We start from the raw sequence: 24,892 nt of genomic DNA, 5'->3' as shown, positions 1-24,892 counted from the left end.
CATCTGGCCGCGCATCCCAACCTTGAAAGCGGAGTTCAATGGCATGAGCAGAATAAGAGCTCTATTGTCCCAAAAAGAAGTGGCCTTGAGTAGCTAACACCCATACAGAGGTTCAGGCCCTATTAAATACTGATTTACCGTTGCATTTCAGCAAACTGGTTCATTCTATCTTTAACGCTTCCTCGACGACGGGGCTGGCGCACTTTTTTTAAATAGTTAGCAGCGGTCTCGTGACTTCATTTGAGAAAATATTTGGAGTCATTCCTGCTTTCTTTCATTCCATTTTTTCAAGTCTGTTTGGTGGATTCCCGGTTTTACTGGCACTAGCGGCAGGCGTTTTGGTGATTTTTTGTTTCTTTAAATATGGATGCCCTTCATGTGCAAGAAGCCGCGCAGCCCCTCCTGGCACTGTTTCGCAACAGGATGCTTGAATATTATGGCACACTGCCGCTTGCAACTTTAAGCACGGCGTTTGGATTATCGTTTCGATTTTCCTATTTCACCTGTGTCCAGCCTGTATTTCATTGCCTGAGCTGTGATTTTGACTGGGCCATTGATTTGTGTCTCTGCAAGACGGTTTCTCCTGACGTCGATTTTGATCAGCTGATGTGTCCCGTCGTGACTCACAAGTTGATTTGTTCTGGCGATAGGATTATGGCCTTGGCATTGATACATGGACTAATGGGTCCTTGGAACATACTCGCAGCAGCGCAAGATTTCTTGGCACAGAGCTTTCTTGAAAACCCACCGAGTTGTCCTCTGATGGTGATAGAGGCTCCGGTACTAGAAGAGCACGTATGTTCTTTCCCACTTTTGAGTGGATGGCTGAACTGTTTTCGGATGAAGGCGGTGATTTCGTGTTGGAGGCTGTTGCTGCATATTTTGCAGATTCGGTCTTGCCTTAAAAACTTTCTTGGTTTATGATGATGCCACCTTTTTTATTTGCATTTTTTCACCTCCCAGACCTATTGACTTGAGTGCTGTTGAATACAGTATTTGACATTTTGAATTTTTGATTTGGTTCAGGTAGTTTTTTCCATCACTTATTAAGATTATAACATTGTTCATCGTTCTTGAACTCTGCTTTCATGAAGTTGCCCTTATCTTATCTTATTATATCTTGTCCGTGGTCGGATCATGGGGGGGGGTCATATAGCTACTGTTTATCTTTATAATGTGTTAAGTTAGCATAGGCTTATTAAATGTTTAAACGCCATTTTTCCTTTTGCTGCTTCTGCACACGACACTTAATTGTTGATTTAGCTTTCAACCTAGAAGTCCGTTGTGGTTTACATGAGAATAATATGTTATTGCTCTGATATCAGCTTTGCTTAATAAACTATGTCTGTACAGAGAGTGCTGAAGCTTCAAGAATAACACGATACAGAATTGTTATGAGGTCTGATCTCCGCACCTACATAGACATAACATAAGTGTAGCTTCTGCCAAATTTAGGCTTTAGGCGGGTTTTATATTGCTTTGCTTAGAACACAGACACACACTTGATGCGGTTCGCATGCAGAGAGAGCTGGGGGAATGAGATGTGATCTCTTCATACTAGGATCTTGAGGTATGGGCCCGCCCTGCTAAAACCCAAAGAGACCTTCTCAGATATTAATATAATATGCTAGTTAGGGAGGGTGAGGAATAGGTGTTGTTAACCCTTATTCATTACAGCATGTTAGCATGCTGTCACCTTTTGCTTTCTATGGACTAGTAACTATGCTGATAACTTTGCTTCTGATAATATGTTTCCTTGTATTATCTAAGATACTGCGTTTGAGAAAACGGCATTAGTAAATAAATATTTCAAATGTGCACGTGTCCTCATTTACTCCACGTTCTGGATTGAAATGATTGTATAACGAAAGAGTGCTCATGTGTTCCACGTAACGTATTGTAAGTTCATGTTCTGGTTTGTCTAAAAATTGGGAGTTTGTTATGACCAATGAGACACTGTAGCTAGCCTGGTAAGGGGTTTTGGGTACTGAGGTGAGTTTTGGGTCACCCTAATTCACTGAGGTTCCAAATCTCTATGCACAGTTCTGTGGGAGAACGGAAACCCTGCGACAAAGAGAGACATCTGTCTCCCCATCTGGTCTTCCGAACTCTGTGGACGTGGACCAGAGCTATATTGGCAGATATTAGCATCCGGCAGGGGGCATGCCATTGGAATAATTTGTGGAAGTTGTTGGCCCCGCCCCCATATAAGGCTTGATAAACCAGGCATAGTACCTGAAACTCAGTTTGATGCTTAACTGGAAGCCAGTGCAAATTTTTAAAGGCACCAGAATATATGACTATATTTTGGAATGTTTAGCAGGATACATGCAGCCGCATTCTGCAGGGATTGAAGCTTAGACAGCTGGCGTTTGTTGACGATTAGGTAAAGGGTGTTACAATAGTCTAGGCGGGAGCCGCCACAACTGTTTTCCTCAACTCCATTGGTAGGATAGGTAGGATTTTTGTAGCATTTTTAAGAGGAAGTAACTGGCTGATGTCAACAGATTAATCTGCCTGAGAAGTTGAACTGGGCATCACATAAAAAACAAGTTTCTCACATTGGTAGTATGAACAGGACAAGCGTCTGCCACTGCTGGCCACCATGATTGGGTCCAGATAAAGGTCCATTTCCGAATTCTATGACCTCTGTCTTGTTCGTGTTTAGCTTTAAATAGTTATTATGCATCACATTCAGGATTCAGCTATGGAATCTGTCTGCCCCATTGATGAAATGGAGATAATGATATGAGTATCATCAGCATACGATACTAGCGAGAAGCCATGGTCCCTGAATATTTTATCCAAATGGGTTACAGATATGTTAAACAGTCTGACCAGCAGGTTCTCAGTGACCGCCACGTACATATCTTTGCAACGCATTTGTTGTTTTCAACTTCAATACAACAGCTGGAGTTGTGCTTTGAATCCATATGTGTTAAGAGTAGGTTCTGTACTTCGACTGCAACACATGTAGCATGCACCAGCAGTTTGATTGGACCAACTGCAACCTCTCTAGGAGAGCACTGTTGATCTTCGGGTTAATTATCCCCGAACTTGTTGCTAGTTTTAGTGTCCTTGCCAGCCTGATTACTCACAAATTAGTACACCACACATGGAGATTAGTGATACACTTCTTAATTTGCCTGTGTGTAACCGCAAGCTCAACTTTTTAAACCAGGCTTCACTCTAACATCACATTTCTACAGAGTCCATCAAGAGCCAAAAGGGTTTCATCATTTCTAACTTGCAAGACAATGCAGTGTCCATGCTTGGCAGTAATCTAACAAAAGGGTTGACCAAATATGCCAATCAAGAATCAAGATCAGTTATTGTGATACAGAAAACAACAGTTCACTTCAGACTAATTCAAATCATGAATTTATCAATATACAGATACATAATTTACCCAACAGGAAAAATCAAATCTTCAGACCGTAATGTCCAACCAACCAGATAGAAATGTGTTTAAGTGCATTTGTCAGTACTCAACAATTAACAATTAAAATCCCTGAAAAGTGATCACACGGGGTGACACATGTGAAGGAGTAACAAGTGTATAAAGAGAAAAACAAATTACCCTTGGACTCAAAAGTGTATGTAATATAAGCGGTTGGCAAGTTTATGTGTTGGTTAATCAGTGGTATGTTGACCTCAGTGGGGAATGAGATATCATCATCAGGACTAAAATGATTGTGGATGCAGGGCTGGCGAACAGAATGAATGACTCAATCATGGCAATCAGAGCAACAACTGAATCAAAGGGTAGAGCTCAGGTTTTCTGTAATGTGGAAAAAAGGGGGTGTCTGCTGAAAAGGCACCTAAAGTCAATGCATCAATGGTGCCCACATATGAACTAAATGGGAGGAGTTAACAGAGTTAAGGTTCCCCAACAGGGGGCAGCCATAAAACCTCGTAAGTACTAGTGAGGCAAGATTGGCCGAATTCTAGGGTCTGCAGATTAATGAATCTAAAGGGTTCATCTGATGCAAAAATGGAGGAAGGAAATTGCACCCATTGTTAGTAAATCACTAGTTGATTAGGTGACTAGGTACACTATGCTAGTTCGGATCACTGACAGAATATCGATATCAAAAAAATCGACATACAAAAATATCGTGTCAAAAATATCGAAGTACAAAATATCGACAGCCTATCTTCAAACAGGTAAGTACCAAAATATCGACTCCAAAATATCGACTTACAAAAATATAGACTGTAAAAATATCGATTTTTTTAAATGTCTTAAAATTAAGTTAAAAATAATATATATAAATATATTTAATATAAACTTAGAAATAATTATTAAATAAATGTAATATTAATAAATAATTAATATAAATTAAAAAATTATGTCACCAAAAATAATACATATATATATATATATATATATATATATATATATATATATATAAACATTATTAAATAAACATATTAATATAATATAATTTAATTTAATTTAATTTCATTAAATTAATTTAATTTAAATTTAATTTTACTTTATTTTTACACTGTACATCTGTACCCCAAAAACCCAAAACTAACCCTAAACCCTAAAAATGCCCCTTTACCCAAAAACTAAAAACTGACCCTGAACCCTAAAAATACCCCTTTATCCAAAAACTAAAAACTGACCCTGAACCCTAAAAATACCCCTTTACCCAAAAACTAAAAACTGACCCTGAACCCTAAAAATACCCCTTTACCCAAAAACTAAAAACTGACCCTGAACCCTAAAAATACCCCTTTACCCAAAAACTAAAAACTGACCCTGAACACTAAAAATACCCCTTTACCCAAAAACTAAAAACTGACCCTGAACCCTAAAAATACCCCTTTACCAAACAACCCAAAACTGACCCTGAACCCTAAAAATACCCCTTTACCCAAAAACCCAAAACTGACCCTGAACCCTAAAAATACCCCTTTACCCAAAAACCCAAAACTTAAATTTAATTTCCAAAACCAATTACTTTTATTTACGAAGTAAATTTTATTTAATGGTCAATTATTAATTAATTAACAAATTTAATTAATTAACATATTTAATTAGTTATTATTAAATTACTCCCCACCCTATCCCCCTATAAACTCACAACCCACTACAGAAATTAATTTACTAATTATTATTTATTTATTCTTTAAATATTTATAATTACCAATTATATTTTAATTAGTTACCAAATAATAATTAATTAACAATTATTACTAATTTACATATTTAATTAATTAAATTTAAATTACTTCCCACCCTATTCCCCTATAAACCCACAACCCGCTACAGAAAATATTTTACGAAAATGTAATTATTGATCAATTAATCAATTATTATGAATTACCAATTATATGTTAATTAATTAACAATTAATAATTAATTAACAATTACTATTATATTACAGATTTAATTAATTATATTTAAATTACTTCCCACCCTATTCCCCTATAAACCCACAACCCGCTACAGATTTATATTACACAATTATTACAAATTATAAAACACTTACCTTATTTTCGATATTTTTGTTGTCTATATTCTATCTAGTCGATATTATGTCTAGTCTATATTTTTGATTCAATATTTTGGCTATTAATATCGATAGTAATCGATATTTTTGTAGTCTATATTATGTCTGGTCGATATTTTGTCTAGTCTATATTTTTACCTCGATATTATGTCCAGTCGATATTTTTGAGGTCGATATTATGTCTGTTCACCGCTAGTTCAATATGAAAGTGCTCTGCTCTCCTATCCAGTTGTCACCCTAATTGACACAAATGAGCAAGAGTGCAGCTGTCTTCTAGGCAAATGGCATTGATGTTGAGTGGGTTACAGGTTGCATCAGGGACGCATTCAGGGTGGACTGGGTGAGTTATCAATTCAGTGGCTTGATCCTCCCTGGGTTGAGGCAGCAATTGAGTCCTCTTCTGATCTCAGGTCCAAGTCCTTCAGTTGAGATGCTTGAAGATGCTTTAGTGCCTTTGCTTCATCCAATCAAATGTACTCTTGGTCATCAGCTCTCAGCTGCACAGTAACTCAGACATGCAGTGGAAAGGGCCTCATTTCAGTAGCTTCAGTGTTAGCCGTATAGTTGACACAGCACATGCTGGACAAGTGCCAGGGGCCTACACAGTTCTCTTCTTCAGCGGCCCAGAACACTTGGGCTCACTTTAGACAAATGCTATTCCTGCACTAGCAAAATCTATTTAGGTACACTTGATGAGTGTCATGATTTAGCAAAAATGTTCTCTTCAGGGGTGCACACCACTCAGGCACGCTATTGGACAAGTTCTATAGCTGCATCAGCAATGTCAGCGTGGTGACACACTTCTGCAGTGCCATGAATCCCCCATGTTATGCAGTAGAGACTGGCTATGAGCTTGGAGCATGCCAAGCATGATTCCATGTGTCTCTGTCAGACAAACCCAAAGCACTAGTGTTCACTACTATTGGCCACTCAAGTAGTCCACTCCTGCAGTTTTGACTCGCTCCATCCCTCTTTTACCAGACAGGAGCTTCCAGGCATTCCAGGACAAGGAACAGTTCTTCTTTCAGGTCAGGCTCCAGGTGATGTCCCCTCACCTCTGGAGAGCTGGCTGTTAGGCAAACACCAGCCCAGGTTGCACAGTAGTCCCCTGGGTGATCTGGGGAACATCCCCTTATTTGTCGAAGAGAACTTGGAACTGGAAGAAGTAGGTCAACAGCTTTCATTTTTCTACAGCTACAGTAAATTGTGAATATATATTCTCTATCTGAACTTTCAGAACCAGTTTCAATCACTTCTTCTATCATGTATTTATGTATGTATTTCGTGTTTTGTATAGCGCTGCTTCACCCTATAGGATCTCAGAGTACTTCTGAGTAGAAGACGTGACCAGTTTTTCTTCAGTACATTACTCTGGAAAGCATTTATCACATTTAAGTCCATTTCAAAATTGTAACAGAAACTTCACTTAGCAACCAAGACTCCACAACATTCACAGAATGTAAGTCTAGCGGAACCATGGCATAAAGGAATACAAGAACCTATATAAAACAGGTGAAATTGGACCTTAGCAAGAGATGCTCCTGGTTACGGTAGGAATTTGCTCATTAGAAAGATCTTGGTTTCTTTCTTGAATCTTGCAGAGTTAGGTAACCATCTGATGCTTGGATTTATCCAATTCCAGATTCTAGCAGCATTGAGAACGCTCTGTCATAAGTTTTTTTCTTCAGGAAAATCGATGTCTTCAACACTAGACCTCTGTCGCCCCTGAACTGTCTGCTTCCACCAGAAATCTCTAATTTCTGAGCTAGATACCTTAGTGAACTGAAGTGTAACGCTTTGTATGTGATACATGACAATTTGAGTTGAATTCTGGCTTCGAAAGGTAGCCAATTCAGCGCTTTCAGGTGAAGAGAGATGTGGTCGAACTTTTTAACCTATTATAAGCCTTATGGTTGTGTTGAGGCAGGCTTTTAGAGGAGCTGTTCCAATCTTGGGAAGCCCTGACAATATTGTTCATCCGTACTCAGTCCTCAAGATTACTAATGCCTGAACTGCTATTTCGAGGTCTGCTGTTTCAATGAATGGTTTCAGTTTCCTAATATAGTTCAGGTGAAATCGTGCATTTCTAGCCAACGAGTTGATGTGTTATTCCATGTTCAGGCTCTGGTCTAGTGTGATTCCTAGTGATTTGGTTGACTCCTCAATGCTCAGGTGCAGTAAAGTGCGGTGATCAAATTGGTTCATTCTTTTATATTGGTCTGGCTTTTGGTGGGAAAAATTCAGTTTTTTGCATGTTTAGTTTAAGCTGATTGATTGTTAACCATAGCATCATCACCCTTAATGCCTTTTTCATTGTTTTGATCTCATCTAAAGAAGAAATCTTAATGTAAATATGGATGTCATCAACTTACATGTGTAAAGAGATGTTAGTAAGGTGGAGTATATCTGTTAGTTGTTCTACATTTAGATTGAATAGTGAAGGGGAGAGGGTCGAGCCTTGTGGAACTCCGATCTGAATGCAGGAAGATGCTGACAAGTGTTTATTCACTAGAAATCTTTGTGTTCTGTTCCTCAAGTAGACTTTAATGATTCTAGAACTTTCCCCGAAAAAACCATCCTGTTTTGCAGACGTTCCAGCAACATATTGTGGTTAATTGTATGAATGCTGATGATAAATCAAGAAGAATTAAAAGGCATATTTTGTTCTGGTCCAGAGCGAGTAATGCATTGTCTACTATGTGCAGTAGTGCCATTTCCATACTATGATTTTGTCTAAATCCCGATTGGCAAAACTCTAGTAGTTTAAATGTAAAGATGTGTTGGCTTAGTTGTTGATGCACACACTTTTCTATCACTTTTGCTAATAGGGGAATGTTAGATACTGGGTGAAAATTGTTAGGGTCTACGAAATTCTATACATAGCAGCACAGGCGCACCACAGCATTTAACATATTATTATTCAGTATAGGTTACAATTCCAATAAGTCACAGAAATGACGAATTGCCGGAGGACTCATCATGGTTGTCTGGATGTTTTTTTACTCTGCCGGTCGTTATTATTATATCACGATCTGGGCACTAAAGACTTTACAAAGGACCTCTTATGATTGACCACGCTCTTTGTGATCGCAGTTCTTAACTAGATGGTAAATAGACCTATTATTACGTACAGATTCTCACTTTGGACAGATTTATACCAGATCCTTTGAAATCAGCGGACTGATTTCGTTACTATACAATTACTGGACCACTTGTCTTCAATTTGGTGAGACAAGCCTATTGGGTCACTGCGGTGTTACATTGTTAGATCTTCGCTTTCGGGGAACCTCCATTACGACGAAACTTTAACAACGCGGTACTGATACCACGCTACTTTTACAACGCAAGTCGTTACGACAACTTGCGCTGGGGGGCGCTCCAGGATAGTAAATAGTTTAATTTACTATCCAACTCCTTCCCTAGAGTCCACGGGGACTGGAGTTGGAATAGTAAATAAAACTATTTACTATCCAGCGCCCCTCAACGCAAGTCGTTGTAACGACTTGCGTTGTAAAACTAGCGTGGTAACGGTACGCGTTGTCAAAGTACGCGTCGTACCATCATACATCCTTCGCTTTCATCTCTACTTGAAGTATTTTCTTATCAGCACCCTGAAGAAGTCCCTTTGGGACGAAACGCATCAGCTGTATGGTGCTCCATTGTTTCTATTGAAATAAAGAATTGAAATCGAGGAATATCCATTTCTGTGACTTATTGGAATTGTAACCTATACTGATTAATTATATGTTAAATGCTGTGGTGCACCTGTGCTGCTATGTTTTGATTCAGTTCCCTAGGGAACTAGCATTGTTACAATGGGTGCTATTCAGTGTGCACACGAACCCCTGTGAACTTAGTAGGGATATCAATCATCATCTGGGGCTACTTTATGTTAGGTGCTGACCCTGAGAAGGTTTCACTGTTAGGTCTTTTTACCTGCTCTACGGAATTCTCTGCTGTTTTTTGTGTGATGTGAATCACTTAGCCCATCTTTAGACAGTCTAGTAAGGATCCTTGAGACAGGGAAGCATTGACTATTGATGTCCAAACGAGAATGATAGCCTGGTCAATGGACTGCACTAATTTTGCTGGGAGTGGATTGTTGTAGTAGTTGTTTGACTTAATGGCCGATATGGTTTTAAAGATATTGTTGTGGTCATATAGTTTGAAAGTAGACCATTGAGCTTCGTTTTTGGGGACTGACTGATGGTGTAGTGTTGACTCACTTGGTTGTGAAGCCTACAGTGTAGATGCTGCTGTTCTGAGCTCACATTCCAGGGACTTAGCATTAGATGTAAAGACATTTTTGAATTATTCGCAGGTAATTTGAGATTGTGTTGCTTCAAGTGCAAAATTTGGCCATTTTGTTTGATTGATGTTTAACCAGTTCAAAAAGTTTGCGAGGTCTGTTTTTATCATTCCCCAATTCTGTTTTTTCTTAGCAGTTTTAGCTGTGGGGATGACGATAGTTGTCTCCATTTCCGTTCTTAGCTTACGCCTTTCTTCATTCAGTACTCCGCTGAACCAGAGATTTTTATGTTTGTCCGTAGTTCATTTTAGTTTTAACAGCACTGTACAGTCCATTATCTCTGACATCTTCACATTGTAGTATTCCATAAGTTCGCTAGCGTTTGTCATATTTCTGGGAGGGGGAGGATCCAGCCTATACCGCGATGCTAGCTTCTCGTTTTCCACTCTCTTTGTGTACCTTACCCATTGTTTGGGTTTGATTGGTTGAGCACGTTTTTTCTTTATTACTCATGGAATTTGGAAAGTTATTATGTGATGATCTGACCAGTTGCAAGGTGTGATTGAGGTGAAGTTCACGTCTTTTTCTTTGGAGATGATCCAGTCAGGCGTGGACCCTTCCATGTGAGTTGAAAATGTGCAGGCTTGGACTCGGTATTGATCAGCTAGGAGGTCATTGGAGTGTGGGAAGGAGTTTGCTGTGATGATCTCTATTAAGTGGACCATAAAAGGTTCATTTTTGCTTGGTGGGTGATGGAATGCATTGAACTTGCATATTTGTTTCTCTGAATTAATTATGGAAAGTGCAAGGTATTCATTTAATTTCATTTCATAAACTTTTATTCGATTGCCACTTATTATTGCAACCATAAAAAGTACAATGACATTAAAATTATACATTTATAAAAAAACGTTTTTGAAGCAAATCAATCAGGTTATACATGGAAAAAGAAAAACACATTTACTTGGAAAACGTTAACTAAAATATGCATTAATCATAATTGCGTCGATATTTAATGCAAGCTTTTAAAAAGTTGGCTGTATACTTCGCTATAAAACTTGACTCAAGAGATTGCAAGGACAAAAATGCTGGGCGACAGGATCTTAAGCCCATTAAACGCAGTAAGGGCAGGATCCAGACCTTCCTAGGAAAAGTATAATATTTACAAAAGAAAACAATATGTAATGTTGATTGGGGGGAAAGATCATCACAGGGACAAGGAGTGATTATGGGAGACCAGTTTTGGGGATTTGGAAAGGTTATAAGCAGAAAAAAAGAGTTAAAACGAAACCTTGTCAGAAGGTACTTTTCGTAATTGTTCAAATGGAAAGTCAGATAAGGTTGAATACCCAAATACTTCTGAACAGCAACGACTTGTGAGTTTGCAGGTTTCACCAATTCCATCGAACATCGAAGGGCTCTTAAATGGCACAAACACAGCTTTTTTAGATCTTTTCTCGAAATATCACCCATACTGGGAGGATCCTGGAAAAAACTGCTATAGCCCATGTCACGACAAAAGTTCCTTATAAATACAAGCCATGGAATTTTTTCCCAGTTATCAAGGGCTATGCAATCCAAAATTAATGAGCGCGTTAGGTGGCACTCCTCTTTAGCAAGGTATTCACATGAGCTAAGAGGGTTGGAAGGTAATGGAGTAAACAAGAGCTCCGAGCAATGAATGAATGCAATACTCCCCTCTTTTCTCTTTAGGTGGTCTAGCCTCACAATGTTATAGTTGGAGGCACCAATAGATCCAAACATGGCGCGGATGTTTCTCGCCATGGATTCTGTTCTGATCATGGATCTGTGATGCAGATTTCAGTTAGGATCGCTATGTTGATCTCCTGACTCAAGATAAGATGTCAGACACGTAGTTCACTGTTGCGCGGCAGTTGATTAGTAGCCCTGTGAGCGGTTTCTGTGTATCCAGAATAGTGTCTTGATTCAAGGTGGTTAGCATTATTATCTTCAGGTTATTCATGTTTAGTTTTCTGTTACTGGGCCTTAATTCTCAGAAGGCGTTGATTGGGACTGAGCTTATTAAATTTTCATTGTTCTTGGGTGTGTAGATTAGTTGTAGTCTGAGTCGGTTCGTAGGATTGCTGTAGGGCTTGTGTTTCCTCATCCGATAGATAATTGGAGTGTTTGCGTGGCCAGTGTTGTCTGTTCAATAGAGACATTGGTGTAGCTTTTATATTGTGTAGTGAGAGTACTGCCCCTTGAATACTCTTCCATTTGGAAAGGAAGTTTTCTGTGAGGCTCGCAATATTCGTCAGATCAAGTCTAGCCTTGGAAATGGTTTGTAGTAGGTTATTGTAATTTGTATTCAGAGGATCTGGGATCTCTGCTGGTGCTTGGGGGGTGAGCGATGTGCTCAGGATACTCGAGGTTCGATTGTTTGGTAAATCAACATCTATTATCTTAGTAACCATTATCTAGATACATCATTGCTTATGCCTCTAGCTTTTTTTCCTATCCTGGGGTGGGACCATGAGGCTTTTTATTAGATTACGTGGTGAGCTTCAGCTGTTCGGAAAGTTAGCTGTTAGTAGCAGTGAATGGAGGTTGGGTGGATGTAGTAGAATAATCCCCTTTATTTTGTGGCATAGCAGGCTGTCTCATCTTTACTCAGACTATTTCTTGGGGATTGTGACAATTAGTTGGTGATTTGTCTTTCAAGTGTGAAGAACCCCTTGCCCAGCTCTGCTGCTTTTGTTTAGGAAGGATTTGACCTCTGAGGATCTAGTGACTTCCTATGGTCAGCTCTCGGTGTGACATGTTTTCGTTGTGTAATTGAATCCACACAGGGACTTTGTTTGTTTCCCGGACAAGTGAAGTAAGGGACTTGTTCTTTCAGAGTGGTGAAGTATTCGTCAAACATTGTTTAGATCCTTGTCCTTTGCTTGAATGAGTACAGTACCGTTTTTATAGATTGTTCTCTTCATTGCAGCTCCTAGTCTATGAGAGGGAGCGATCAATAGCTTAAAGTTCTATAGTATGTTTTTTGTTTCTTGGGTGTTCAATAGCTTTGTTATGGTCTTGAGCCATTTTGCCTTCTTAGGCTGTCTTCAAGAATCCACCTTAGTCTAGAGTGATGCTCTTCAGCGTAGGTTTGTGTCCAGGATGCAGTGGCCACAACAGAGGCACAAAGAGGTGTCAACACTCTGCACTTGGCTACCACAGCCACACCGGCCAGTAATCAGTATATCTGAAAATATACACATTCACAATATATGCCACTCATAGACCACACACATACATACATACATACATACTCACAAAGACTCAGGATATCAGTGCAGAGGTCAGGGTTCATTTATTGCAGTGGAACTTTACACCTGTGGGTCAGTAGTCTACATCCCGGTGACAGCAGTAAAAAGGGGTCTGGCTACACAAAGATCACTAAAAATATGACATGCTACTGCCACAGTGCTACATGCTTGAACCTGTGACAGGGACAATAGGTATCTGTCACTATGGAGAGCACATCTGACATGCCCCAACAGCTATGGGGCAAGTTCAGACCCAGAAACACATGAAGACACAGGGCTAGGCCTTTGTGCAAAACTAGATTAGCATGAGGCTGGGGCTAAAATCTAATAAACAAGATACCAGATACCTGCAGGACTATTGGACAAGGCTGTACACCATGCAGGGGACATTCTTATATCAATAACCTAGCACCAGAGTGTGAATCCTTACTTTCTTGCTGTTCAGCACTCCCAAACCTTACCACATAATTCTTTCTAATCTACTGACCACCTCTACATAACACGACCTTCACTAACACCCTCCAGAACTCTGTAGTAGATATAATAATTGACTACTCTAATCTATGCAACCTAGAAGACCTCAATGCCTGCTTTACCAGATCTAAATTCCACCTGACTGCATGGATTCTCGATCACCTTAAAGTGCTCAACTTACCATAAGGGTAACGCATGATATAGTTTATACTTTTCATGCCATATTCATGGCAGAGGATCTGATCTCAGTGAAAGGAGAACAGTCCATCATATTGTTTACTTCAAATTAACAGTTTCAGTGATGCCACCACTACCAAAAACACCCAATTGCATGAGGACAGCTTCAACTTTGTGAGTCATTTACAACACCCTTTGAGGTGTCCATAACTTTTCAAAGGTTGGGAACCACAATTTCAGTCTCAAACCATCGATACATGTCATTGTTTTTTGCGATTAGGAGGCAATATCTCTTTCACACCACCTAATTGCAAATAGGGATGATTTACAACCCCCCTCCCCCCTTTAAATTTGTGAGTTGGACAGGCTTTTACAACTCACAAAAGGGGTTTAATACATACTGAAATACCAAGGTGTGGTCGAAAACTCTTATAACTCTCTACATTTCAGGGTTTGTGAATGTAAAAGGGATTCAATTGTCAGCTGCATAATTTTTTGGGAAATAGCTAGCTCTTAACCCATTTGTATTCAAATTGGTTAAAAGCAAAGCCAAAACCTTTAGAAGGCACATGATGTTCTGGTGATAAGAACTCATTTACTTAAAAGGGGCAAAAAGTTATAACTATACTAAGAAAAAATAGAAATCAAAAGAAATCCTACTAAGGATCAGGAATTTCCAGATCGTTTTTACTAGCGACCCTCAACACGAGGCTTCGCAGATGCTGAAAGGTTTGGTTGAAGTCAGTTACCTTGATAAACACTGATTCTCTGCAGCGATATCGCAAGCTTTCAAAGTTTTTTCCTACAGGATTTCTCAAGCAGGTGTCCTGTGACTGTGTCTACTTGCAGCATCATTTAGGGTGTCTCAACATAGAAACACAGTCCCCGCATGATTACTTCACCCTACTTAACTGAATGTAGCCCTTGTCAGGAGTCAAACTCTCTCAGGTATCTGGACAAGCGCACCCTGTGCGCTCCCACTTCTCTTCTGCAATCCTTTAAGGAGTTGAGATTATATCTATTTTCTCAGCATGATATGTTACAATTCTCAGGGTGCATCCTTATTATCTTTGCAGGATTCATTTGCACCCTTGGAGTGTTGGTCATGCCTTGCAAAGGTTTTGTAGGTCAATAAAGAGAAATTGTCATAAACGTTAGTGGTGATATGGAAGACGGATTTTTAGTGGAAATGAAAGGTCCCTTGAGACAAGTTATCTGTCACAATGAACATGGACATTTTTTAATTTTCATTTAGGCTCTGGTGAAGGTACTCACTCCAGTCCACTGCTTTTGCCCCAACATAAAAACTCGGGGCATATTTACAAGGGGATATCACCACCACAGCATCACTTTTAGCGACGTTATTTTGGAGATATGCTCTTTTCCATATTTACAAAGTGCTGGTAAGCCACAGATATGCCCTTTTCCATATTTACAAAGTGCTGTTAAGCCATATTTTGTGGCTTACGCTGCCTTGTAAATTAGGCCACTTTACACTCATCACTTAGCATGAAAGGGCCATGCAGTCGGTGCTGCTGTGGGCATTCCACCGCAACACACATTGCTTCTGACGCTGCTCCAGATTTAAAAGGAGGTGTAAATCTGAGGCAGCGCCAAAAACTAAAGCCATGCAAGAAAAGGCGTAAGAATGGTGAAATGATGAGAAATACTTTTATTTCTCCCGTTTTTGCTTTTTGTATGTGTGTTGCAGAATGCAGCACGCATAGAAAGAGCAAAATGCCATTAGTGATTGTTTATGTGCAGGAAGGGGCACCTTCGTGCAAGGGTGCCTATGTTGGCACTAGGCAGCAACATTTTGCGCCAGTGCTAGGGAGAACACAAGGGTGTGCGATATTCATGTGAATACGGCATATCCCTGCATTTTGAATAATACCAAATTTGGAGCAGCTCTGTGCTCCGACATTTTCCCATAAATATGCCCCTCAGTTTTAGTTAACAATTTACTGTTACTACAGTCTATGTAATACATGTGCTTGTATATAATGGGGAGTATGCCTTTCTATCTTCTCTGCTCTCCTTTCAGGACCTCATTCAGTTTCTATATCACATCTCTCCATATGCCATAATGTATGTCTCTCTCTCTCTCTCTCTCTCTGTGTTTGATCCATAGATTACAATTATCTCTGAAAGTGCTTATTTAAGACCCGTCTCTGCTATAGTTTTGAGGACAATGGTGTCTTGAAAAAGTGAAGAGCAGTGGTATATTTTTCCACCTTAGACAGTAGACAGTGGTAAATGTTTGTTGTCACTGGAACCAAACAGGAACGTGATCCTTTTGGCTGAAAAGTAAAAGTATTTCTTTTGAGAATTCTAAAGTAATTGCACAGCACAAGAGAAAACAAAACAATAAAAAAACACAAAGCAAAATAACAACACAATAAAAACATAGAGACAACACAAACACAACATAAATAAATCCACATGATAAGTAACATAAATAACACAAGCAATAATGCAGCTCAGAAAACACAACAGTAATAAAAACACAACACCACCATAACAACAAAACTCAGCCTAACAAATATGCACACATATCTTTGTCACACATTACCAATACCACCTCTGCAAATCTGCTTTCATAATATGGTGGTAAAAGGTATTCGCACCACTCACTGCCTCACTTAACATTAAGGACATTCAATTGCAGCATTCAAAAAGGTTTTGTTTATTGGTTTTAATGTTTTCCCCTCTATTTTCTCGCTTTCTTTGCTGCAGCTCAGGAAAAAGTATGGCGATGTCTTCAGCTTGCAGTTCTGCTGGGAAAACGTGGTGTTTATCAACGGGTTGGAGTCAGTGAAGGAGGGGCTCATTACCAAATCCGACGACACTTCCGACCGCCCGCTTAATATACTAACTAAGAAGTTTGGCTTCAATGACGACAATACAGGTTTGTGTCCCAGTCCATAGAAGTAGGACATTTTGAAACTGACTAAGGTCTTCTGCAGTAATGTTTGCAATAATCATAACTATCATAATTTGTCATGCCACTAAACTCTCTGGATCTGATCCAAAAAAGCTATTTACGTTTTTATGTTTGTTCTCTGTAGCACATACCCTGTATTACCAGAGTAAAATCACCTTTTGGAATTGAAAGAAGTTGATGTAAGGAGGGGCCGCAAAATCTCTGTTTTACCAGTGCAAAATCACATTCAGAATTCCAAAAAGTTTGTTTAAGGAAGTACTCATACAAACACTTTCATGTAAGAAAACCAAACATTGGTGTGGATTAGGTGCTCCAAAGCTAGAATGAGCTGGGAAGTTGGGCAATCCTAGTGCAATCCTAAAAAACTACTTCTTTGTAGACATTCCCAAGCTTCTGTCTTCCTATTTCTAACCTGGAAAAGGTCAGTCGTTTCCACAAATGCAGGGCGGGAAGGGGGGAAATCGCAAGAAATATTTTACCTTAAAGAATAAAAAAAAAGTAGTGCCTTGCCACAATGCCAATACAATATAGGAAGCCTAGACCACATATGATTGCCATCGGAAGTAATGCACATTTCGCTCAACTTCTTCTGAAAAATAGATCGAAGTCCTAAGAGTGAGTCTGGCTTTACCTTATTAAATGCTAGTGTTCATCCTGCTGCATGAGTGAATGAATGAATATAATTTTTATAAAGTGCAGCTTATGCCCATGGGCGTCTTGGCACTATAGTTAAGAGAAAAGCTACAGCAGAATGTCAGAAGCGGGTCTAACCGATGAGCCAGGTGCCTTCTACTCCTGCGTGAAAAGCCAGGTCTTTAAAGCTTTTCTGAAAGTAAGTAGGGACGGAGCAGCTTTAAATGTCAGTTAAAGGATGTTCCAGAGCACAGCTGTGGCCCTGAAAAAATTCTCCCCATCCTAGTAGGCACTCCTAAATTGGGGTACAGTCAGGTTTATGGCAAAGTGTCCTTGCTGTGATGTACCATTTAGGTTTCTCCCTAAAGTGGGCTGGCCCCAATCCGTGCTGTGATTTATAGGCCAGACAGTGAGCCTTAAACCTACATCGTTGTTGAACTGGCAACCAATGTATTTTTCTGAGGGCTCCTCTAACTGATTCATGTTTAGGGATTTGAAAGAGGAAGAGGGCCGCAGTATTTTGCAGAGTCTGGAGCCTCTTTTGGAGACCTGCAGCAAGAGTAAGATAGAGGCTGTTACAATAGTTCTCTTTGTGAGAATCAATGCACTGATGACCTTTCTCAGAAGTTCAGGAGGCAAGAGGTTTTCAATCTTTTTTACAAGCCTTAAAGGAGCAAAATGAGGCTGATGTGATTTTATTGACTTGGTCCTTGAACTTCAGTTCTTAATCTATCAGGATGCCTAGATGTTTTACTTTGTTTGAGGGCTCAGGCAGTGAATCTAATTCAGGTGGCCACCAGTCCGGCGTCCAGAGTGCGGGTTGTTACCAAAGAGGATGACCTCAGTTTTGGTGGCATTTAACTTTAGGTAGTTGTAATCTATCCATTTGCTCACATTGCTCATTCATGTTCTCAATGCCATCGCAGAATTTTTTTCCGGCTTTGCCAGTGACACCACAATTGTCATCGGTGTAAGATGCCAGGAGAAAACCAGACTATTTGATGATTGTCGCAAGAGGTGTTACATAAAGATTGAATAGTGTTGGGCACAGTGCCGATCACTGGGGAATTCCACTGAGCAGGGGAAAAAAGCCTAGATGTAAACTTGCCCTTCGTCACATTATGTTGCATGACCTTCACCATGATGAATCCAAAATGTATATCCCTTCGGCAAAATCACGAAAAGGCTGTCATAGCATGTCTGACTGAAGTACCTCTTTATTGGCAGAATCAAAGCCTTATTCAATGTCAAGTCATTTGACATGGTTAGAATTTCTAACACTAAGGGACTCATCATAATGCCATCCTGTCTGGAATGGGACCACTCGACTAGCTGTCGGTGGTCCTTTTACTGGTATTACAATGTGACCACTTAAAGGCGGTCGCAATGTGTATCTTTTGTATTGTGGTGTGTTCTGCAGGCTGCTGCACATGACACAATACAACAAAAAAAATATCAAGCATCCCTGCACTATGTGTCAGGCACCATGCAGTGCTTGCCACATGGTGCAGGGATGTTTAGGGGGGCACCATAGGTGCCCCCCAGGGCCCATGGCAGAGGTCCAGGGAGAAAGGGGGGCCCACTATAGGCCCCCAAAATTACTTTCCGCCTCCCTGTTCGTGGCGGGTTGACCACCATGAAACGGCCGGCAGAAACTGACATTTTTATCCCTACGTCGGGGCCTGAGCCTAGGGATTACAGTCTGTCTGGCGGTCCAACAGGCTCTCCACCTGCCCACCATCCGCCCACCATCCTAATGCAGTGGGCGATCTTGGATGGTCTCATGGCCGTAGGATAGCCACTGATGGCCTGACATAGATAAAACTATGGATAAATCTATTTATATAAATATCGGATTACCAAATGTTTTCATCTTTGAGGAATTTTTGCATCTCCCTCTTCATTAATCAATATGCTGTCTATGTAAATTATAAAATTGAATAATGATATATGTTTTTTAATAATTTGTGGATTCATGAATTTTGTATGATGAATACATTTGAATGGTATTAACGTTTATGCCAAGAGGCCAGATGCAAGCTCTGTCCTGCAATTTATCCGATCTGCTGTGTCTAGTGGAAGTCAGGCGAATCGAGGTGGGAGGAAGGCAGGCAACCCGGAGGACCAGCGGAGCAGAGCGAGAGTCGGACAGCCTCAGCACCGCACCGATCCGCGCCTGAGCTTTTGAATCCGGGGGTGTGATCGGGTGTGTGATGTATTTACTATGGGTACTGTATCGATCCCCCTATTTCTGACCCTTGTCTGGTTAATAATTAACTAGCAGCCATTCAACTGCACAAAAACCCGTTATCTGATTAGCCATACAACGGCACAGAAGCCCGTTATCTGATTAGGTCATAGCGCATGCCATCTCATTAGGCAAGCACTATTTCTCCAGCCCCCTAATAGGCATACGGAGTTCTCAAAACAAATCAAACCTACAGCGACCTGGGAAATCCCCGCAGCCATTGTTTTGATTTAGCCGAGAACTTCAGTAAAGAATGTGCGAATGAGCATGTTCTTATGACATCCTTATTGACGTATTTATGTCCATCCTTACGTCAATCTCGGCACCTTTCAGGTATAAATAATACCGACATTGCCTTAAGCAAAGACACGTGGTGGTGACAAGATTGGAGCAGCGAGACTTGCCGAGGAGCCCAGCTGACAGCGAAGCCCACAGACGCTGCCCCTCCTTTCTGACGCGCTGAGAGATAGACGCTGCCTTTTCTCCTGCCGAGAAATCCAGCCCGGCGCTTCCAGCCGCCCTTGCAGGCAGCTGGGATATCAAGCCCTGAGATAGAGATACCAGCCCTCCAGCCTTCTAAATCCCAGGTACAGAACTGAATAACCCCTTGCAGAGAATTCTTGAAGCAGATCCTTGGCAAAACAAACTTAACTTAAACTGCTACTTATCTACTCCCGCCCACGTATTAGGCTTAGGTCAGGTACACTGGGGTAGGCATAGGTAGAAGCACCAGTTGAGTACGATTAGTCAAATGTATATATGTATGTATCTATTTTATCCATTTTAAAGTATCATATGGCTAAGAAACCATATCAATGCTTTTACAGTATTATTTTATAATTCTGTTTTTACTGTATGCACTTTACTTAACTATAAGTATTGCAATAATAGCGATTCATTTCTCTTGTACGAGAAAAGAGACTGATCAATAAATAACATCTTTTATTGATCACGCCCGTCTCTTCCTTTTCTCTACAATCTGGTGAAACTAAGAACGCACTGAACTGACTGAGTAAAATAAGTTGTCTTTTGTTTTCACACGACTCTAGAGATACACTGTTGATTAGGGGAGAGCAAAGTTGTCATGTTCTATGGTTGTCAGAAACTAAATCCCTTCTTGTCTATCCAGGGAGGTTAAACTCCTCCTTGTCTATTCGAGAAAGTTTCTAGTGAACTCTGAGCTAGCTGGCAAACACTAAACTTTAAGTCTAATATCGTCAGTAGAAGACCTAGTTAACCTCTGTCCTACGTCTATACTATTGAAGATAATATACCAATGCGCAGAGCCTATTGGGATAATAGGAACTACACTACATGGCGCCCAACGGTTTGGATAGGCGATAACTCTAACGTAAGACATTAGAGTAACTCAGTCGTGCTTTTTCACACAGACCCCTTTTTCCCCATAATACTCCAAAGACGTCTGGAGTGGGTGAAAGGTTATATCCGCCAAACTTCGTAGGAGGAGACTCCTATGTATGGTTCTTGGTATATTCAACGTTGAAGGATACACTGTTCCAAAATATTGTGCATCTAATCTTTGTTTCCATAGAAACCTGATCTGCAAATAAACAAAATAACCTTCTTGTCAGTAAAATGACAGACAGTGAAGAAGAAAGGGAGACAGCTAGAGTAGCAGCTGAACTCATAGCAGCTGACAATACTCTGCTGCAAACTGACAATACTCATCCCGGTCAACATAAGAAATCTATAACTTTAAAACTTATAGAAAATGGGCTGACATCGAGAGGTGGTACAGTCATATTCATAATTGAGGCACACGAATATCGGCAGACAGAGGTATTCTATTCATGGATAAACTTTCCAGCAGCAAACGCTGTAACAAAGGACTTCCACGTTTACAAAATAGAGGAACCTCCTAATGAGTACACTCCTTTCGAGGAAGTGGAAATACCACTCAAATACCAAGAGCACATGCTCTGGTTTAATGGCGCCCTAAAACATAATAATCACATCACCAGGCTCGGTCCACTAGGTAGACCAGGAGCAACGTGGCCGGTCCTAGCGGGATACACACCACATCCAGACATTGAAGAAATGCCTGCACCAGACCTTTTAGCACAGCTAAAACAATTAATTAAAATACATAGACAATTAGTCCAATATGTAATGCGGACTTCAACAGTCCAACCATCAATTAAAATTCCACAGCTGACCCCTCATCAGGGGAACACAAATAAAATTACACCACAGAACATACAGTCCTGTCTAGGTAAAGTACCCGCAAAACGGGAACAAATTCCATTCTGGTTAGCACAAAAAATCACTCAAATTGAGGCGGTGTTTCCGGATACCACCTCTGTTGAGAAACACAGGATTCTGACTATCTGTCTTCCAATGGGAATCGCACCACATGTGGAGGACTGTGACACTTGGGGTACAGTCTTTGCTTCTATTTACACACAACACATGGTGTTCCATCCATGTCAGTAATACCAAATGTGCTAAAACAAATTCAAAATGAATACGGTCCAGAACCTGCTTTAACTCTTGGTATGAAATTACTAAAAGACTTCAAACAGGTCTCTGCAATATTATTAGCCAATATAAAGGGAGAAGCAGCAAATGTGGCGATCCGCCAGAGGTTGAAAGAGACAAATATAGCAGACCAACCATTTGAAATTGCCAGAATCATAGAAAAATCCTATGAGGAACTAGGAAGAGATAGTTTGGGTGAAATACCGGCAAAACCTCAACTAATTGAAAGTCCTGAAAAGGTATTTATTAAAAATAATCTAAACACTCAAAAAAAGAGCTGGGATGGAAATAAACAATCCAATCCTAAAGAAAAAAGATTCCAGTCCAGAGGAAGGTCTCCTCGGCGGAGAGAAAGATCTCCGGACCAAGGACGCAAGTCTCCCCAAAGGGAGCCCTCTGTGAAAAAATACAAACTTAGAAATAGGGATAATATAAAAAAACCTGATAGATATCAAGATATTGATACACGTCCCTCTCAATCTTTTCAGACTCCCTCGCAGAAATCAGAAAGAAGAGGACGATCAGAACACAGGGAAGAGCACGTCAAGTCCAAAGACAAGGAACCTGCTCATCAAAATAAAAAATTACAGTTTCCAAAGAAGAAGGTAGCCAGTATTAAAGTAATCAACCATGCCGAGAATACTAAGGACACAGCTGAAAAACGGAGAATGGGCTCAGACAATGCTAGACAGCGCAGCAGAAGTGAGCATAGCTCGCAAGATCCTTATGAATCATCTGGAGACAGTGGACACGAATGAATACATTCAGGTGGAAACTGCAGATACCAGAGTTAGCAAACCTCATAAAATATATGAAATAACATTGCGTGTAGAGGGAGATAAGACTAGGAAAATAAGGGGTCTATTTTGGGATAATCTCTCCAAGGGCTATGACATCCTTCTAGCTGAAAAAGACTGGCCACCGGAGTTTGTCAGGGAGTGCCCTCATGGCGAAGAAATAACTATGCCTGCCTTCTCTAATCATATCCCAATTCATAAAAAATATACACTTGCAAGAAAGTGGGTAATAGCCCAAGCTCCTGCACTATATAAAAACCATGTGGGATGGGATGAGGACTCACCAAGGGGTGATTGAAACTTGCACCTCACAAATGAACAATCCTTTGTTTCCTGTCTCCAAACCAGATGAGTCATATTGTCTTGTTTTGGACTACAGACACCTTAACTCATGTTGCAAAACCTTTGCAGTACAAAACTCGCATAGTGCTGCACTAATGAATAACATAGTGCGCAAAAAATACAAAACAACATTAGACATCTCTAATGGATTCTTTTGTCAAAATATAGCACCAGAGAGCAGATATTTGACCCCGTTCTCAATAAATGGCGCGCAAAAAAAATTCTGTTGTTTGCCCCAGGGGTTCAAGAACAGCCCAGGATTATTCTCAGCGAGAGTAACAGAGTTACTACAAATATATGATGCCGAGGCATTATCTTATGTCGACGACATTTGTCTAACAGATGATGACTTGGATACTCACTTGAAGAGAGTGAACACCATAATACTTGGGTTCGCAGCAGAGGGTTACAAATTCAACTTTAAAAAGTCAAGAATTGCCCATCTAACTGTCCTGTTTTTAGGATATGAATTATCGAGTGAAGGCAAAAGCTTGGCTGACAATTTCCTAGAGAAATGTGCTGTAATCCAAGCACCTAGAACACTAAAAAATCTACAATCAATTCTAGGTTTCCTAAATTTCTGAAGAACTTACATTATAAATTATGCAGAGAGAGTTAAACCTCTCTATGATCTAATAAAACCAGATTTTAAAAGAATCAATTGGACTCGAACACACAGAAATGTTGAGATCATTACAAACAGATATGTTAGTTAAAACAAAATTACAAACACGTGATAACACACGCAACCTTGTGATTCGAGTCATCCCAGGAAGATGCGGATTCACGTACCTGACCTCTAATGAGGGAGAGAAGGTACCAATTGCATACAAATCACACTTGTACACAAAAGCTGAAATGAAATTTAGCCCAACGGAAAAAATTCTAACCGCGGTACAGACTGCTGTAGCAAAAGAACGAGCCCTAGCACAAGGTAAACGAATAATCATCGTGACACCGATACCAGCCCTGGAGGCGGTAACAAAGGCAAGCATTCCGAATGCTAAAGCACTCCATCCGAGATGGATACAATGGGCTAATTCTCTTGCTGCAACAGACGGGCATACAAATTTGATCCCAACTTAAAAACACAAGAGTTTCTCCAATATGAATTCGAATGTCCCCCGCCGACCGAAATTCTGCCTCTAGAACATTACGGCTGTATAATATATACAGACGGATCAGCACAACCCGCAGTAGGGGGTAAACAAGCTTACAGTGCTGCGTGCGCGATTGTTAAGGGTCAATGGCACGAAGGAAAATTTAAACCAGTGGTCACTAAAACGCAATCTCTAGGAGATTGTACAGCTCAAAGAGCAGAACTACTGGCATTCAAGATGGCGCTTGAAAATACCGATTGAGAATTCCCCACACTCATAGTGTGTGATTCGTATTACTGCGTCCAGTCTTACAATGAATACTTGCAGATCTGGGTTCAGAATGGTTTTAAAGACGCAAAAGGTAACACAATCAAGCATAAAATGCTTTGGGAATAAGTAGTTCTTTTGCAAAAGGAACTACAAAAGACTCACGTGATACATACACTGAGTCATCAACGTGATGGCGTTCACGTTGCAGGGAATTCATTGGCTGATGAGGCCGCGAAGGCAGCTGTGCAAACGGCTACCGTAGCTGCCATCACTCGGTCAAAAACAAAAATAGACAGCGAAATATTACAGGCTGTCAGCGCTACAGTAAAAGATGCGATAGAAACACTCCCGAAAGGCTT

At 40.3% G+C, this 24,892-nt stretch overlaps 1 protein-coding gene across 2 annotated transcripts in view; it reads left to right on the top strand.

The window, feature by feature from the left end:
• LOC144753119 (cytochrome P450 2D15-like) overlaps positions 1-24,892 on the top strand; it is a 691,888-nt gene that overhangs the window by 101,349 nt on the left and 565,647 nt on the right. For both annotated transcript variants that reach the window (XM_078640909.1, XM_078640906.1), the window contains one exon: positions 16,437-16,608. In XM_078640909.1, the coding sequence (XP_078497035.1) occupies positions 16,437-16,608 (172 nt within the window). The remainder of the gene's footprint in view (positions 1-16,436; positions 16,609-24,892) is intronic.

Source organism: Lissotriton helveticus, chromosome 1_1 (assembly GCF_964261635.1).
Source record: "Lissotriton helveticus chromosome 1_1, aLisHel1.1, whole genome shotgun sequence".
Classification (NCBI taxonomy): domain Eukaryota; kingdom Metazoa; phylum Chordata; class Amphibia; order Caudata; family Salamandridae; genus Lissotriton; species Lissotriton helveticus.
This window is presented reverse-complemented; position numbering and strand designations above follow the sequence as displayed.